The 19099-nt window shown below is 45.0% G+C and overlaps 1 protein-coding gene across 4 annotated transcripts; it reads right to left on the reverse strand.

Annotated features, from left to right (window-relative positions):
* Nucleotides 1–1561: 1561 nt before the first annotated feature.
* COPS4 (COP9 signalosome subunit 4) lies at nucleotides 1562–19096 on the reverse strand. 4 transcript variants are annotated; one of them, XM_070758119.1, is made up of 10 exons: nucleotides 18794–19096; nucleotides 14575–14654; nucleotides 13428–13579; nucleotides 12418–12521; nucleotides 10790–10943; nucleotides 9301–9451; nucleotides 8139–8309; nucleotides 4929–5044; nucleotides 3537–3621; nucleotides 1562–1922 (listed from the first exon to the last, which is right to left on the reverse strand). In XM_070758119.1, exons 1-10 carry the CDS (start codon nucleotides 18865–18867, stop codon nucleotides 1789–1791), a joined length of 1221 nt encoding a protein of 406 aa, XP_070614220.1. In that variant the 5' UTR covers nucleotides 18868–19096; the 3' UTR covers nucleotides 1562–1788. The 4 variants fall into 4 exon arrangements, with proteins under 4 accessions (XP_070614220.1, XP_070614218.1, XP_070614219.1 ...); XM_070758117.1 differs by having other exon boundaries at nucleotides 3537–3654; nucleotides 18794–18949; XM_070758118.1 differs by having other exon boundaries at nucleotides 8127–8309; nucleotides 18794–18947.
* Nucleotides 19097–19099: the final 3 nt, after the last annotated feature.

The following is a 19099-nucleotide window of genomic DNA, read 5'->3' on the forward strand; positions in this document are numbered from 1 at the left end:
GAAGTGTTGTACTACATGATTCTTGACAAATGTATATTTTTCTTTTTTGTACGCTGAGAGCATCTGCACCAAAGACAAATTCCTTGTGTGTCCGATCCCACTTGGCCAATAAAGAATTCTATTCTATTCTATTCTAATTCTATTCCTATTCGAGAGTATGTTTAGATCAAGGATTTAGATCTGATTCACAAGCAGTTTCGTGGCCTGCATTTCATCCGAGCTTTGATTAGGGTGAAGTCAGGTGAACAGAGGCAGCCCCCTCCGTTTACAGTGGGAAAGGAAGTCAATGCCATCTACCTGCAAACCACATTGTTCATCCCTCAAGTGACCACAGCTGCAAATGCAAGCAGGTTGTTGCCCACTGCCCAAAACACAATCACATAACCACAGGAGGGGGGCAGGGCAAGGGGGAGGCAGCTGTTGGAACTTTGAATCAGGATCATAAATCGAGCATGACCTATATAATAAGGTATGTATGATTGATGGCAGGAAAAGACCTCCTGGTCCCTCTAGTCTGCCCTTATACTATTTCCTGTATTTTATCTTAGGATGGAGCTATCTTTATCCCAGGCATGTTTACATTCAGTGACTGTGGATTGACCAACCACGTCTGCTGGAAGTTTGTTCCAAGCATCTACTACTCTTTCAGTCAAACAATATTTTCTCATGTTACTTCTGATCTTTCCCCCAATTAACCTCAGGTTGTGCCTCCCTTGTCCTTCTGTTCATTTTCCTATTAAAAACACTTCCCTCCTGAACCTTATTTAAGCGTTTAACATATGTAAATGTTTCGATCACGTCCCCCCTTTTCCTTCTGTCCTCCAGACTCTACAGATGGAGTTCATGAAGTCTTTCCTGATTCGTTTGTTGCTTAAGAGTCCTTCCACCCTTTTTGTAGCCCGTCTTTGGACCCCTTCAATTTGATCCATATCTTTTTGGAGGGGAGGTGAGAATAAGCTGGCTCTGTTAAAAAGTGCTATTACTAACATGTTGTAAGCTGCCCTGAGTCTAAGGGGAAGGGCGGCATTAAAAAATTGAATAAATGATAAATAATTCTTATCAAAATCCACATTCTGAACCACTGGTTCCACACCCATTTGCCCTATTCAGGTGACCCTGAAGGCCCAGACAGACTTCCAAGTGGCCTCAATACTTTCGGAAAGGGGTCTAATGTCCAGATGATTGGGAGGAATATAAACCCTTCCACCCTCCACCATTCAGTCAGAAGCAAAGAAGCTCCTTGGAAGCAAAGCGAAGCATCTTCAAGGAAAACCAAGGTCTCGTTTCCCTTTGAAAAAAGCACCTTTGGGGGGGATTCCCTTTGCAATATTTCAGCCTGCCTGGATAACATGCGACTGTTAGATAAATGCCAAGTCTTACATTTTAACGCTCAACAGCTTTTAAACAGTGCTTTATTTTTGGGCAAAGACCAATAAAAATGCAGGAAATGAATTATCCAGATACCAAGTAGCTGCTCAATTTCCATCCCATCTTTATTGGAGCAACTGTATCTAAAGAGAACGGAATTTCAATTTTTCACAACACACAAACATTCACAAAGTTACATGGCAACCAAAATTTTAATATAAAACTTAAAACACGTTCATCTGTTTAAATTACAGCTTAAAATAATGTTCAGGCTGCACCGCTACCAAAGTTCTTAAGAGCAACAAGTAGAACCAAAGCCAGAAGTTCAGTTTCCTAGGTTTATTTCACTTCTTTTTTGTTTAGAAAAAAAAAAACCCATCCAGAGGACGGGGGTGGGTGGGTGGGGGAGGGGACGAAAGTCTATTGCGCCATCTGGGCTTCCATGGCCTGTGCTGTCCACTCTGGGGCCGTCTGGCTGATCTTCTCCAAGAGGTTGTTCACTTGGAAGCAAAGCGACTGGATCTGCTTGTCCCACGTGGGCAAGGCTTCCCGGGCTAACACAAAAGGAGGGCACAAAATAAGCAACAGCAGAAGGTTCGGCCTTGTAACCTTCATTCGGATAAATGCAGTTTACACAACAAACCTTAGCAAATATCCTGGATAATTTAGAACATGGAATTGACAGCCCTTCCACTGTACCTAGACTGCCACCTAGAGGTGGAAGGGAGAATCACTGCACAAATGTAAGGTCTGAATTAAGGCAACTGTTTATCAAGCCCACCTGGACGTTGAGAAAACGGCCCTTCTCAAGCGTTCACCCTTTCCCAGAGAGCTTTCAGGCAAGGGCTTTCTCTCTCCAGGTAATAGCCTTACATTACAACGGTGCATAGATGCTTAATTACTTACAAGTGATCCTCACTTACTGACCAACTGCTTAGAGCAGCGATGGTGAACCTGTGGGGGGGGGGGCACAGGGGGCACGTGATCCCTTGCCCTCGCTCAGCTCCAGCGTGCCTGCGTGTGCTGGCCAGCTGATTTGGGGTTCACCCAGAGGCTCTGCTGGGCCCACCGGAAGTTGGGAACCGGCCCATTTCCAGCCTCCAGGGGGTCTCCGGGGGGCAGGGGAAGCTCTTCTCGCCCTCGCCAGGCACTGGATCATGGGGGTGGGCACCCGCGCGTGTGCGGAATAGGGTGTGCCTACGCTCTTTCGGCACCCGAGGGCAAAAAGCTTCCCCCTCCCTGGCTTAGAGGCTGTTCGGAATGACAGCAGATTCCTCCAAAAGGTTTTTATAGCCCAGGTGCCCAGTTCTGATGCCGCCCAACCCTGTGGCCTTGTGGTTGCATTGGGGGCCCTGGGCAACGGGTCCACATTTACGTCCGCCTGCAGCACCGCAGGGTCACGTGACTGCCACTTATGGCGCCTTTGGCTGGGAACAGGGGCTCACTCTCCATTTCCAACACAAACCCTGGCCATTGCTACCCCGGGTTTGCCTAACGACCAAGGCTTCACAACTCCCACAAAACAAAACCCAGAAGAGTGGACTGGTCACACCACGGTCTCCTATTTAACCACACCGGCATGACGTGGCCTATGGCTGTCATTCTGGGCTTGGCTATGGTCATCCGCTGAGAGCTGCCTGCAGGTTTAGCACAAGACTTTAGCCAATTGCCTCCGATTGTTTGGCCAGGCAGAAGATGGCTATGTTTCTTCTGCCCATGTGCGGGGGTCCTTCCACAGGTGGGCTGCTAAGGGCGAAAGGTGACCTGTGCTCGCCCCCGTGGCTCCGAGTGCTGGCGAAGTCCCGGTGCAGGTGCAGAAGCAAAATTGTGCGCGGAGACGCAAGTAGGTCTGTGCTTCAGCACGGTTTATTGCTTCCGTGTGCGAAACACGGGCGCACCTGCGTCTCCGCATGCGCTAGACTCCACTATCACTCAGAGCCACGGGGGTAAGCACAGGTCACCTTTCCCCCTTAGCAGCCCCCCTCTGTGTCCCTCCATCCACGACGTGGGAAAGGAACCGGGTCAGGCTGTGCCTCTTCTGGCCCCCTGCCCCACTGAACGCGGAAAAGCCCCTCAGCGCACAGGTGGACGGGGGGAAGAGAAGGGGGCATCCACCTGGAGGAGGTTTAGCGGGTTGTGCCACGAGAGCCGCCCAGAGCCAAGCTTACTTTCAAAGTGGACTATCCCATCTATCTGGTCAATAAAGCCGTTCATGCGTCCCTCGGTGATCATCTGGGAGGCGATCTTCTCTGCCTGGAAAACCAGACCAAGGGGTCGGTCAGTTTTCTATTGATTTTAAAATATAGAATATAAAACACACACAGGACATACAGCAAGGGCTCAGGGATTGGTGCCCACCACCAGACAAACACTCACACCCCTCCACCAAATTGGGGGCGTTTCTTATATGCACCATTTTAACTCAAGAGCAAAGCATCTGTTTACATATTATAAAGTGATTCCAGTCTGTTCCTTCCAACCACGTATCCTCTTTCCTCGTCCCATCAGTTGTTGCAAATCGGTTTCATTGGCCGAGTTCGTCCTCTTGTCCATAATCTCAAATTGAATGTGGTCCACCATGTACTGATACCAATTTTGCATTGTCCAACCCAGGACTATGACCGCCTGAGTGCTTTCTATCGCTGCTTGTTTTATTCCTCTAAATTCTCCCATCCATTGCTTTTGACGAATGCGGCCATTTCCTTAGTCATTGTCCATCGTGTATTTAACATCCTATTCCCAAAACATAGGCGTGAACACCCCCTTACCTCGACACCCAGGCCAACAGGTATTTTTAACATTCTGCTGTAAATATATGGAAGTTGAACAGGTGTGTGATACCACTTGTGTAACGTTTTCCTTCTCATCTCCCTAACCCTTGTAATCTTCATTTTCCTTATATTCCCCACTATGTTTTTCATCTCTTGCACATCTACTTGTAATTCACCCTGCCACCATTTAGTCCATCCTTGGGTCACATCCCCATCTGACTGCACTAACATCTTTTTTTTTATTTTTTTATATATATATATATGCTGGTCCTCACCACTTTGAGCTCCTCCATGAACAATCCAGGCAAGACCCAGGATTATTCATCGCAGGACTTCTGAGTGGGTCTGTGTGAGCCTTACAATACAGTGTAACTTAAATGTTAGAAGAAGTACACAACTCTTTGCGGACAAGTAGCAGAGCCAATGAAGCGGACAGTTACATTCTAACATTAAAAATGGGAACTTGAAAACCAGACTGAAGTATTCTTTTTCCCAAACGTGGAAGGCATGCTCAGAAAACATGGGGGAAAGCATCTTGTACCGTTTGATTCCAAATGATACGAATATAGCAACAAGAGTAGCACATCATGGGTTTTCTCTTTGCCTCTCTTGTTCCACGTCCAAAGACCAGTTCTTCCTCGGTTTTGTTGGTTCTTAAAATCAGTTCTTTGCAAACTCTTATACAAAGTCCACCATAATTCTGCTCCCGCCATCTGACTCTCAAAGATTTAGCATCACAATTTACAGTTTAGCAAAACAAAACCGAACCCATCACTGAAATACATGTACCTTGGCTGCAGGTATTTCCAACAAAGCTCCAAGTTCTTCAAAGGTGATGTTGTTGTAGAGTTTGCTTGCAGAGAGCAAGTTGTGTTCAATGACAGCTCTGTCTAAAATACTAGAACCTGAGGGGGAGGGGGAAACATCTATTGGTCAGCTACAAAACATCTAAATATACATAATGCATACAACACATGTGCTGTTCTATATGCGTGTGTGTGTGTTAAGAAAAAATAGAAGGGAACAGGTATATATTTCAATGCAGTGAAACTTCCAATTGACCGTTCGTTTGAGAAGGTGGGGGGAGGGGTCCATTAAATCCGAGTGTACAGGACTGGCCCCAACCGGCAGAAGACACGGAGCCTGGGGGGCAGGGGGGGCAGAGTCAGCAGAGGAGTCGGTTTGGGTCATTCCCCTTGAATTCCATGGATCCTGACCCAGCGCCAGTGTAGTGATGACTGTTACGGGACTAGAGCCATAAACCTTCCGTGGAACTAACTTCGAGGCCCAGGTGCGGCCGCGCGATGGGGGGACCCTGCGCCGTTTGTCCCAGCCGTTCAAAAGCAGCTGGCAGTGGGTCAGATAGATGGGCACCACCTCGGTGGGCCACTTAGCAGGAGCCCCCAGCCAGGCCTCCCCTGGGCAACAGCCGTGATCTATCGGTTCATCCTTCAACCCAAAAGGACACAAGGACGAGTGAATGACGGGGACTTCATGTGCCGCCCTGATTCTTCGTGCCAGGCAGTTTGGGCCATTCGCATCAATGTCACTATTTTTCATAAAGCCTCCACATCATGAACAAGTCGTAGGTTTATGATTTTAAACAATGGGAATTATTTTATGCTCAGTCAGCTGAGCAGAAACCTTCTGCTACTTACAAATGCCCTTATAGGCATGTTCTACCTTTTCGGAGTGACCGAAAGGTCGTACTGCTTAATGGACACGGACCATTGGTCAAGAGCAGTGCCCGTTGCTTGGCCTTTCTCAAATATGACTCATTTGAGAGATTTATTAGGGCTACAAATTAGATCTTTCCACAATGGGACCTCCTTGTCTAATGTTATACTACATACGAAACTATACTATACAAAACTATACTATGCTATGCTATACTATACTACATTACACCACACCACACTATACTGTACTGTACTGTTACTATACTATACTAAACTAATTTTATTGGATTTGTATGCCGCCCTTCTCCGAGGACTTGGGGCAGCTCACAACGCAATAAAAAACAGCATACAATATCAAAGTCAAAAATCCAATTAATATAATTAGCTACTCTAAAAACCCTGGAACATTAAAAGCCATTCATTCCCATTCAACAACAAGCATACAACGCACTCACTGGCCAGAAGCCAGGATCTAGCGACCACAAGCCTGGCAGCATAGATGGGGTTTCAAGTTCTCGCGGAAGGCAGGGAGCGTGGCCTTCCCTTTTCCGCCTTCCACCGCGGAAGCCACGAGGGCCAGGAGGAGTTCTATAGGTGCCTCATCTCCCATTACAAAAAAGAACCAACGGCCCACCTTGTTCTATAACAGCTTCTTCTACTGCTTGCAAACAAGAGACATCCAGAGGGGAGGACTCCGATCACCACAGTCCTGTGATGGTGAATCTATGGCACACCTGCCACGGGTGGCACGCGGAGGCATTGCACCTATACGCGCAGTGGGCATCTGACTTGGGGCCTTCTGGAGGGCAGGGAGAGGCTTCAGGGGGCTTCCCCGTTGGGCCGGGTCTCACCACCCGCAGGCTCTGGGGGCTTTCCTGACCCCTGGAGAGGGCAAAAAACAGCCCAGCGGGCCCACCAGACGTCTGTAGGGTTAAGTGAGGCTTATGCGCATGCACCAGGGGCCGGGGCCGCAGGGGGAGGTTGCACATGGGTGGGGGGAAGGCATTGCATTATGGGTGAGGGCACTTTTGGCACCCGAGCCAAAAAAGGTTCGCCATCGCTGGTGTGGGCAGTGCCAACAGCAGCTTTGACCCCACCTTACCCCGAAAGGTCACCTAACACAGAATGGAAACAGCCAAAGTGACCTGCATAAAAGTCCGAATGAGAAAACAAAGGTGAAAACAAAATCGCAGGGAGAGGAAACCCTAATCCTAACTAACCCGCATAGAATCTGTTCCCAAAAATAAAGTTTATTGAGAACTAAGGTCAAAACTGGATGGAGAGCAATGCTGCCTGTAAAACTAACATCCCACAACAGAGAGAAGAGCCACAGCTCCACAGTGTCTGTGTGTAAGCAGAAACGCTTTGCAGTAGAAGGAGCTTGTCTGTTACAGAACAATGGAAGACGATCTGGATAGAAAATAAAGAGCCTGGATGGGAATAAAGGGAGCGGGAGCATTTAGGGAAGGAATCAGGAAGGCCGGCCAAGAACCAGAGTCGGCAGTCAGGCGTGACCAGCTCCTCTTTGACCCATTTCAAATGTAACTCCATTCTGAGCAGACATTACAGGAGTCTCCGTAATCCTTCCAAACCACCCTTCCTGCCCATAGTGTTTTCTATTTCCCATTCTAGAAGACAGACAGTCATATAACCCCCTCCATTTCATACATGTAAACAAAACACGTGAGGACAAAAATACAGAATTTTCCTTTCCAGATTCATCCACTACTCTTTGGTGGCCTTCATCGCCCTGCAGCTTTGTCATTCAGGACAGAATGGCCCATTGTTCACTTCCTCCTGCCAAAGAAAGAAAGAAAGGAAGGAAGGAAGGAAGGAAGGAAGGAAGGAAGGAAGGAAGGAAGGAAGGAAGGAAGGAAGGAAAGAAAGGGAGGGAGATAGAGCAAAAGAAAAAGTAGAGATAGAAATAGGGAGGGATAGAGAGAAGGAAGAGAAAGAGAGGGAGAAATAGAGGGAGGGAGAGGGAGAAAGAGAGAGAGAGAGAGAAAGAGGGAAAGAAAGAGAGTGGAGGGGAGAGAGAGATTTCTGAGGCTCCTTGGGCCTGAGAAGAATTGCTGTGAAACTGAGTTTCCTGACTTGGGGATTTTCACACCTGCTTCTCCCTGCAACGGAGGGGACGTGTCTAATGAAACGAGACCTTTCTCAAAAAACACGGAGCCCAGAATCGTTTGTACTTAAGAGGCTTGAGTGGCGGCAGATGTGGTGGTGTCAAGGCAGGCGACCAGGGGGGCAAGAGGAAGGTGCTTTTGTGCACAACGTATTTCAAAGAGTCAAGTATAAGGGCCCGTACTAGGCAAAGTACCATCAGCTGTGGTGGCCTTCTGGTGGGGCATGAGCATGGCCGCAAACTCTTGCAGCTGGTTGCCTCGGATTATCCTGTCCAGGTACATCTTCTCCAGGATGCCGTAGGCGGACAGCTGCTGGCACCGCTCGTCCTTGAAGAGGGTGGCTAACATCCGGGAGCGCTGCTGCCCTGGAAGACACAGCGGGAAGACCAGTCCCTTTATATCGGTTCTGTCTATGGCCTTGGGTTTCTACGCCCCCCCCCCCCCCCGGTGTCCCCACCCCCTCCGTCCTCCACTCAGGGAGGCTCACAATAACAGAGTCAGGTTAACCTCTCCAGCCGGTTCTGACCCAGCCTCCACAAACTGCTTACTCACAAGTAACACAAGGCCCTTTTGGATTTACCGCATTTTTCAGAGTATAAAACACACCTTTTACCTCCCTAACAGAGGCTGATAATTTGGGTGTGTTTCATACTCTGAATGTAGCTCCCCCCCCCAGCCCTAACTAGCTGCTAACCCTCTTCCCAGCTCTTAGGGCTTGCAAGCTCTTCCATTGTTACTCTCTGCGAAGGATGTTTTCCAAGCCCTAAGTCTTTGCAGGTTTTTTTTCCATTGCTCTAACTTTATTTATTTATTGGATTTGTATGCGGCCCCTCTCCGTAGACTCACTCCGTAGAACTTGCTCTGAATAAGTGTCCTTCCAGCCCTAACCAGGTGCTCACAATATTCCCAGCTCTTACTGGCTTGCAAGTCCTTTCCTTGAAACGCTCTCTGAATAAGGTTTTTGTAAAGCCCTGACCGGGGGATAAAATAATCTGCTAACGCCGACCCGACTAAGGATGCTAGCAGACTCTTTCCCCTATTTTCCTCCCCAAAAACTAAGGTGCGTCTTATACTCCAGTGTGTCTCCTGCCCTGAACACTATGGTAAGTCAGGGCAGGGACAGTCTTTGTTCACCTCGGATAAACACAAGCAAAAGGAATGTGAGTCACAAGCGAAAGTCTCTCCCCCTCCTAGAGACAGGGCAAGAGCAGTCTCTGTTCACAGAGACGGTGGGGGTGTCCCTTCCACTTCTATTATTCTATGAACGTGAAGTCTCCTCAAAACAGCAATCTGTACAGCCCATATTTCTACCATTCGAATAGAAGGCAGGCCACTCTCCATCTATGGCGTTGCTACCTGCGGAGGCCAAGATCGTGCAGTGCAGGGCGTGTTTCAGGGCTTCCAGCCGCTCACTTTCGTGCACGATGCTCTTATAAGAGAGCTCGTTGTATCTTTGCGCGGCTTCAATGAATTTCCTTCTGTAGTCAAGGACACGAGCATAGCACACCTGGAAAAAAGGAGACACGAAAAGACCGTTTTGGATGGCAAAGGGTCTCACGTGGACACACCGGATTTCAGCAGCAATCAAGTACAAATCTAATAAATAATAATAAATAATAATCAAATCTGTGGGTGCTATTTTTACAACAAAAGTTAAATTGAACAACTACTTTCAATCGAACCTCATTTGTTCTGTTCAGTTTGGATATTATGAGATTTTATTTATTTATTTATTATTTGGATTTGTATGCCGCCCCTCTCTGAAGAGATGCCACTCTCTCTGGGGATGAGGATGCGGCAGCTGCTGCCATTTAAGTCATTGCTTCAGAGCAGCAGAAAAGAAAAAGACTCTGGGGAAAAAAAAATTGCCAGCAGGGCCTTTTGTGAACGTTTTGCCTCTACATATCAGCTCTACCAGTGACTATTATTACTATTAGCCCTGAGGGAAGGAATAGGGATCATTGGACAATTTTAAATCTAGAGTATATTTCCCAATACCCTGTTGACACAGCGCACGCTCTTATAGCCACCAGTTAAAAGTATTTTGTTTAATACAACAGATCATCCTAAGAACATATTGCACAAGAACATATCATAACTTTGCATGCAGGAGCCATAAACATTAATTAGTAGAAACATAAACATAGAAGACTGACGGCAGAAAAAGACCTCCTGGTCCATCTAGTCTGCCCTTATACCATTTCCTGTATTTTATCTTAGGATGGATCTATGTTTATCCCAGGCAGGTTTCAATTCAGTTACCGTGGATTGACCAATCATATCTGCTGGAAGTTTGTTCCAAGGATCTACTACTCTTTCAGTAAAATAATATTTTCTCACGTTGCTTCTGATCTTTCCCCCAACTAACCTCAGATTGTGTCCCCTTGGTCTTGTGTTCACTTTCCTATTAAAAACACTTCCCTCCTGAACCTTATTTAACCCTTGAACATATTTAAATGTTTCGATCGTGTCCCCCCTTTCCCTTCTGTCCTCCAGACTAGACAGATGGAGTCCATTAAGTCTTTCCTGATAGGTTTTATGCTTAAGACCTTATGCTTAGTTTTGTTATCATCTAGCATTTGAGTGGCGCAGTGGTTAGAGTGCAGTGCTGCAGGCTACTTCTGCTGACTGCAATCTGGCAGTTCAAATCTCCCCAGGCTCAAGGTTGACTCAGCCTTCCCTCCTTCCGCGGTGGGTGAAATGAGGACCCAGACTGTTGGGGGTGATGTGCTCACTCTGTAAAAGCGCTTAGAGAGGGGCTATGAAGCACTAGGAAGCAGTAGATAAATCTAACTGCTATTGCTATTAGTTACATACAAAATAAAACCCGTGATGAATATTTTACCTTATAATGAATTTGTAACTGCTCATTGGTTGATTCATTTTGAAGAAGAGATGCTCTGTTTATATAAGCCTCAGCCTGGACAGGATCGTCGTCCTCCAGATAAAGTCGCGCAATTTTCAGATACGTTTCCAACTTGTAATCTACATTGTACTGCCTTGAATAGGGAAAAGAGGCAGGATCGCACTTCTTTGCAAGTGGATTGGAACAGTCTGCATTTTTTTTGCAGTAAAGCACGGAGAATTGTACTAATAAAAATTTGAGGTTGTTTATGGTTTGACCCCTTACACCCTGGACACAAACTGTTTCAACTTCTACCCTCAAAAAGATGCTATGGGGCACTGCACACCAAAATAACTAGTCACAAGGACAGTTTCCCCCCATTATTATTATTTATTAGACTTGCCTGCCGCCCTTCGCCGAAGATTAATACCATCAATCTGCTTAACCACTAACTCCAACAACTCTGTCAAATAATTTACTATTATTCTTCCCTTCCCTTCCTTATCTATCTCTTCCCACTTATTACTATAACCATGTTGCTTATCTCTTTCAATTATATTGCTTTTATTTGTTTCCTAGTACAGATTTGATAGCTTGTTAGTAACCTTGACTATCACTAAGTGTCGTATCTTTTTATTCTTGATGAATGTATTTTATTCTCCTTATGTACACTGAGAGCATATATACCTAAAACAAATTCCATGTGTGTCCTATCACACTTGACCAATAAAGAATTCTACTGTGTTCTGCCCTGCCCTGTCCTATACATCTGATTAATTCCCTTTTTATGATCCTGTAATCCCTTAATTCGGAACAGAGTCAGGGCGATTGGAAGGAGCTGTGCATTTACTGGCTGTATCTAAATCACATTCAATCAACTAAATGGCCACAAAACTTAAACAAATACCAAGTGTACAAATAACACCACAAAGCACAGAGCCTTCAGAATGTTGTTTTTAAGAAGAAGCAAGATGTGGCCTAGACGTTTCAAGAGACAAATCCATAGCTTCAGGAGAGTAGCTGAAGGAACCAAGCTATTAAGATGCAGGTGGCACAGAGTTATATCTCTTTATCAGGAAGACCACATGGTCCTATAGCTGAACAGCCGGGCTTTCAGGATTATCCATCCTCACGTTAGTTTCTGGCTAACTTTTTCAGGGAGGCAAACAGGTGTAGTTTGTCTTTTGGGGGACATTTTTGGATTTATGATCGATTTACTGCAAAGCTGGCTGAGGAGTTCTGAGAGTTGAAGTCCACAAGTCTTAAAGTGGCCAAGGTTGGGGATCCCTGCGCTAGAGGATTCTCCAGATAATTACTGCAGTAATTAGACCAAGCTCAGGCCACCCTCCAAAGGTCAGTCATGTGTGGCCATTGGCTGAGATAAGCATTTTTTATATCAAAAGGATCCCAACAAAGATGACATTTTTAGAAGCTTGCTGAAACTAGTGGTATATTTCTGTTTCAAAGACAACTGTTAGAGATGATTTAAAGTTCTATATTATATTGGGAGAGCAATAGCCACGCAATCACTTTGAAAAGAAAAGTGCTGAAGAAAGGAAAAAAAGAAAAAAAGTGTGTGTGTGTGTGTGTGTGTGTGTTAAAGAAAAAAGGACAACTGTTCCATTTACTTTTGTCCTGTTTCTAGAGGAATCCCCACCAGCACTTGTGCTGCGTTCCGCCAGTCTTCTTCCTTCTCATAAATGGATGCGAGGTGTTGTCTTATGGAAGCCACCTGGACAGAGACAGGAGGGAGGGCAAAGCACAGGATAAACCCTAACCTACTTATCTCGTCCAAAAGAGGCTTGTTCTTCAATGGCCTTTGTGGCTCTGTTTCTCATTTTCCCCCACCCAACAGACTTTGACAGGACTTGTCATAACAAATATATTGAGGAGATTATTTGCAGAACAGGCATTTTTTCCCAATCTCTGAAAAACGAACCCGTGGAACCAGGATTCAATGTTTTTCAGGATGGATGGCCTTGGTAACCATAAAATATGATCAGATAAATGACAGCTCTTATTTACACAGAAGTGATCAACGCTGATCTACAGAATGAAATCCATCAACAAGGAAAGCCCAAGAGTTTTGTTATGGTTCCTTTTGGGGGGGATGGGGACGGACGGGGAATGAATGAAAATGTATTGCAATGTAAGAACCCAGTAACAAGGAGAATGACATAGAAAGAAAACAACCTATGTTTTGTCATCACACAGGGAGCATGTCATTCAATACGTATTTTCTTCCTACGGTTCTTTTTTTTTTTTTAACACTTTTAGAGGTCAAACCAAAGTATGAACAATTTAAAAGAAAAAAATTGCAACACGAAGCTGCTTAGCAGCATCAGCATGTTGAAAGAACCATGTGTCTCCAGTTATAGTCAGATTTCAAGACTGAAGCAAACCAAAATAAGTGAAATGCTTTCAATGCAGACATATATACTAAGTAATAGTTGAATATAATAGAAACCCAAATGCAGTGGGGGGCATAAATTCTTCTCCTATCTATAATTCTCTTTCTAAAATAGCATGTTCTTCCTTGTGACAACCATCACCCAAAGCTTCTTTTAAAGGCATGCCATAAGTAGGAGAAGTGTGGGTCTGGGGTAGGGACATCACCCACACTGTGCACTGTCCTTACCTGCTCCTCAAATGAAATGACACGGGGTTGGATCTTCTCCAAGGTGAAGTGGTAGATTTCTTTGGCGGTGCCATCAGGGAGGTTTGGAAGATGCGTGCAAAAGTCCGTCAGCAACTGGCGGGAAATGACTAAGCTGACATTTTCATTTACCACTGGCAGAAAAGACACAAAGGGAAATAATGTCACGTTTGTGTTGTCATTGTAAACAGTGCTGTGATCATAACTCACTTTCTTAGTAAGCCTGAAAATGAATAAGCCAACAGTTCCAAGGGCAAAGTCTACTGATTGTATGGGACATAAAATCTCTGCACCAGCCTAGCAAAGATCTGTTCTGCAATTCTGCCTTCCTGACATGCTACCACAGTGTCACATTGCACAATCCAGAGGCAGGCAGATAAGAACCTGCTGAATCTGCTATAACCTAAGCAATTCAGAACAATAATGAGGCTCAGGTGTTCAAATATTTACTCCCGTAAGGTTATGGTGCAGACTGATTCCCTTACGCTATGAGGAAGATTCGGGAATCTTGTTGCAGTGTTTCTTACAGTATTTTTAAAATGCATTTTTAACAATCCAGTACTTTTCCTGAACAAGACCTTCCAATCTCGTGTCTGCAGTACACAAAAATAAACTACATTTCACAGTTTTAAAATGTGGCCCAATTTCATATAAACTCTTATCGTAAAAACAAAGGATCCTTTTTTCATCCATTACACGCACAGGAACAAGAAAGCCAAATTACTCATAAAGAATTCAGATTGCTAAAATGTCTCTCTTTGTAAACCAATAACAAACAAGAAGGTACCAGAGCAACTCAGAAAGCCAGCTTGTCACCCACCATACATAGGGCTGTGATCCTAAGCATTGATTCCCAGTGGGCTTCGCTACAAATAAGTCTATTCCACAAAGGGCTTCAGTGTTTATTAAGAACAACTATGAAAACTCCAGAGTTTAGTTAGAAATATGAAACTCTGCTAATTTCTGGTTAAATGTAGAATTTGGTACCACACATAAACACATTTTCCTGACTGCAGCTCACTACGTACAATAACATTGTCCTGCAACTCGGAGTCTACGGAGAGGAGCGGCATACAAATCCAACAAACAAACAAACAAATAAATACCAGTTGCAGTTTAATAAACTCACTTGCTTCTACGAAAGCTTTTAAGGCTTCCAGTTGTTCGGCTCCTGACAGCTGGATGGCTTTCTCCAGAATCTGCCGATACCTGCCAGGAAGTTGTAAAAATAGGTGGCAATTAATTCTACATCATAAATAAGAACTTTGCATTTAATTTCTTCCCGTTTTTAAATAATACTACCAGTATACAAGTAAGTTGGAACGCTTTTCCTTAACCTATAAAAATTATCAGGATCTTAGTAGCCAGTGGATGGACATTGCATGGTGGCTCCGTATGCAGATACAACCTTGTAGTGAGAAAGATGCTGAAACGTGTGGTTTTAATAAGAGAGTTAACAGAAATAGACCAGGTATTAACTGGAACAGATGAAAAACTCATAAAGAAATTATATTGTTACTTATCAAGTATTAAACTTGAAAGTGAGCAGGTAAAGGAGACAATGATTGCCTGGGCTAAAAACTTTGGACATGCAACGGAATTAGATAAATGGAAGAAACTATGGGATTGTCCGGGGTGCTTCCATTCAAAGTCCAAAGGAGTCTTTTTACTAGACAAAAGCTGATAGTGACAAAGGGAAAACACGTCCTGAGTCAAAAGGCCTGTAAATGCATATACAAAGAATCCCTCCCTCATCGCCCCCCTGGGCAAACCATCCAATCCCCATGTCCCAAGATGTCAGGTGGGTGTGACAGCCGGTTGGCCTTCCACATCTGGCCCATCAAAGCCATTGACCTCGAGCAGGCTATAAACATGTCCATGTAGCCTGGCAGTGAGCCATGAGAACTTTCCTCCCTAACCTCCTAATTAGCCACATGTAGAGCCACTTCCAGCACTTCCCCTCCCCACACCCAAGTATCGAACCCTCCCTCCCCTCCCCTGTCACTATGGCAGCCTAAACAAGCAGGAGCTGTGGAGGCTAACAGGGATAGAAATACTACATTGACTAGATCAGGGGTAGGCAAAGTTGGTTCTTCCATGACTTGTGGATTTCAACTCCCAGAATTCCCAGGACAATCATGCTAGCTCAGGAATTCTGGGAGTTGAAGTCCACAAGTCATAGAAGGGCCAACTCTGCCTGCCCCTGGACTATGTCAACTGTATATAAAGAAATTCTGTATAATGTTTTAAAGATGGCATTTTGCACCAGCAAGACTGGCAAACATGTATAAAGATATAAAAATAGATCTGCTAAATGCTGGAAGTGTAATCAATCATCTGGTTCATACTACCATATGTGGGGGACATGCCCCAAAGCTAAAAAATATTAAAGAAAAATACATACTTGGTTGGAAAAAAATGCTAAAACAAGACATAGACTTGAAACCAGAGATATTTTTGTTGAACATTCTACCAGAAAAATATGATGAAAAGATACATATACTAACCGCAACTAGAATTATATTCACGCAATGGAAAAATGAGATTCCTTCAGATGAGAATATAATTAAGAAAATATTAAAATGCATAGAAATGGATAGATTAATGCTCATTATTAAGGATAAAAAAGGAACTGAATATTTTTTGATATGGGATATATATTTATCAATGGCTTGACAATAGAAACAAAAGAAAGGAGGAGGAAAGAGGAAATGTTAATGTGAGGAATTTAAAGAAGATAATGTTAAGTATTATTATTATATTATATTATCAATATTGTCGTAATGAATGCAACAAATATGCATATTATGACTGTTTAAAAATAACTATACCCAGATCACACATTGTTTCATGGAAATTCGATGTTATATAAATACAATAAAACACGGGGGGGAAATTATCTTGTTCTCCTTTACTTCAGTTCCTTATTTCTTTGAATATTGTTTATGATGGGCAGCAGATATAACATATGGATGGCCATTTTGTTTTCAGAATTGAGAGACGTTCAGGAATACCCTTCTGTCTTTAAGTGTATAAAGTTGGATATAATCTTATACTTTCCCTAATTCTGCAGTTCCCATCAAAGAAGAGACGCCCGGAACTGCTAACACATTCATGTCTTTTTTTAGCCACTGCAATCTTCCTACAATATTAGATTTTCCTAATGGGATTCCATGCAGTCTTGTTGTTTAGTCACGATGCTGTGTCCAAGTCTTTGCAACCCCATGGACCAAGCACCCCAGACACCTCCCCCCAACCCGTCCTCCATCGTCTCCCAGAGTTTGCCTAATTCATGGCCACTGCGTGGACCTTATCTAACATCACATCCTCTCCTGTCCTCTTCTCCTTTTGCCTTCAGTCTTTCCCAACATCAGGATCTTCTCCAGTAAGTTCTCTCTTCTCATTTGGTAGCCAAAGGATTTGAGCTTCATCCTCAGGATCTGTCCTTGGAAAGAACAGCATGGAATCCCATTTTCACGTAATTCAAGTCTTATTTGAGCCAAGCTCAACTCTCGTGAGTTGACTACAATAATGAAATAATTGCCATTGCTTTATTCTAGGATATAGATAGGTTCCCATTCTGCTTAGGTTTTGGGGATTAACTAGAATACAACCTTTCAGTCAAATCATCCATTGTGCTCTTGAACTGCAGCTTGGTTCCACCAATTGTCAGTTGAACACATTTCATGTTTTAAAAAAGCACTACAAATATTTCAATTTCACAGACCCCCTACGAAATCAGTTTAAAACAGATTTTCTACCCGTTAACTTTGAACACAAAGAGATTTAAGAGAGGGCCAGTTTAGTAAAGTCAATGCGCTGGCGTAAACAAACCCAAAAGCTTATGAATTGTAGGCCTACGTTGGGCATGAAAGCAGCTGGAGCTTTGGAGTCCATCCATCTCACTCAGCCTAACCCACCTCACAAGTTGTTCTGAGGAAAATAGGAGGCAGCTGCATTAGGTTATGTTGGCAGCCTTGAATTGACTCTCTCTCTCGCAAGATCTAAACACCATAGGTTCTAGATCTTTTTATTAATTGGCTCCTGTTTTATATCAATACTCCACTTGACTGCAGCACGATATTGCACTAACCAGTGATCCTCAACCTTTCTAAAGCTGCGATCCCTTAATACAGTTCCTCATGTTGAGGTGACCCCCAACCATAAATCTAGTGCCAATTTTCCCAACAGAGCTTTAAACCAATTGGCAGGAAGGTCAGAGGGACACCCCCACTGTAAACTCCTGATTGGTCGGAGTGCAAAAAACTATGTTCCAAGGCACCAGAATAGAAGGTATAGTTCCTAACACCAGGGGACATTTGTCTCTTCCCATGGTCTTAGGCAACTCCTGCGAGATGGTCATTCGACCCCCAATGGGGTCCCAACCTCCAAGCTGAGAACCACTGCTAATGGTTGCTTTATTCTGTGTTTTGTACTGCACTAAGTTATGAGCATATAATAAAAGTTGGTCTAATGTGGTAGTTCAGGTGCTGAGCTAGAAACAGCAGATTTCAGTCCTCAAGCATGGAAACCGGCTGAATCAGGCCAAAGCCCATCGAGTCCAGCATTCTGTGTCCCACAGTGGCTCAACAATTGTCCGTGGGGATCTTGAGCAGAAAGAGAAGGTAGAACCCTCCTTTGCCCTTGACCCCCAACAAATGGGACCCAAGGGGACCCTGCCTGCCTCCACCAACACAGAGGCGGCACTTGGACATCCGTTTCAATCACCACGTATGATACACTTGGCATCCATGAATCTGGCTAGTGCTGCCTTGAAGCTCTGCAGGCTGACAGCTGTCTGAACCCAGCCTGCCTCACAGGGTTGTCGTTACGACAGCACTATGTATTTATTTATTTGTACTTATTTATTTTGTCAGGTCCATATTGGTAGGATACAAAGAAATAACACTGTTTTTGTATGATACTAGTAAGAGAGAAACATTAGGACGGGGGACATGCATGCCCCTTAATGCACACTTCCTTGACTTTCAAGAACTAAACGTGAGAGATAAATCCAACCATAAATACCTAAAAGAATAAATAAAATACATCTGCTCGCCACTCGCTACCATTCCGTCCAATTTATTTCTCTGCCGGGTGTTACGTTATCCTGTATGGATAATCCGAAAAGGGGCTGGGAGTGAGTGGCCTGAACCCCTGGGTCTCCCTCTCCTCAGGGCCCGTCCGTGAGGAAACTCCCCCAGCTAATAGCCTCCCCACTCCGGCCTTCCCAGACCCTCAAAATCCGGCTTCTTCGCTTCTCCCCCCCCCCCCACCCCGGCCGATCCTTTTATCAACAACCACGAGGGGGGGGCGCGGAAAACGACCGTTAATTCCGCCTCACTCACTTCCCCGCCAGGTCCTTGTGGGAGCCGCTGGAGCTCATGAGTTGGGTCAGCTCCTGCCTCACGGAAGCCGCCATCTTGCTCGCCCCGTCCCTCACGGGTGGGGGGGGGGGAGACGGCGCGAGGGCTGGGACGCCGTCTGCGTAACCACAGAGAGGACCCGCCTAGAGCGGCTTGGATGGACGCTGCTGCGCGCGCGTGTATTTCTCCGTCTCGCTTTGTTTTTTCCCCCTTTCTCCCCCCCCCTTGTCCGGAAGCGGCTCGCGACAAGTGGGGAGGGGCGGGGCCCAAACGCCGGAAGTGGAGGTC

This window comes from Erythrolamprus reginae, chromosome 7 (genome assembly GCF_031021105.1).
Source record: "Erythrolamprus reginae isolate rEryReg1 chromosome 7, rEryReg1.hap1, whole genome shotgun sequence".
NCBI lineage: Eukaryota > Metazoa > Chordata > Lepidosauria > Squamata > Dipsadidae > Erythrolamprus > Erythrolamprus reginae.

Bases quoted from the DNA above. Each gene is read 5' to 3' on its own strand.
- COPS4 (XM_070758116.1), bottom strand. From the start codon at position 18,867: ATGGCGGCTTCCGTGAGGCAGGAGCTGACCCAACTCATGAGCTCCAGC. The intron at 10,944-12,417 runs GTAAATGGAACA...TCCCTATTCAAG, and splicing joins CCTCTAGAAACAGGACAAAA to GCAGTACAATGTAGATTACA. The intron at 8,310-9,300 runs GTAGCAACGCCA...TGTGTCTTCCAG, and splicing joins CACGATCTTGGCCTCCGCAG to GGCAGCAGCGCTCCCGGATG.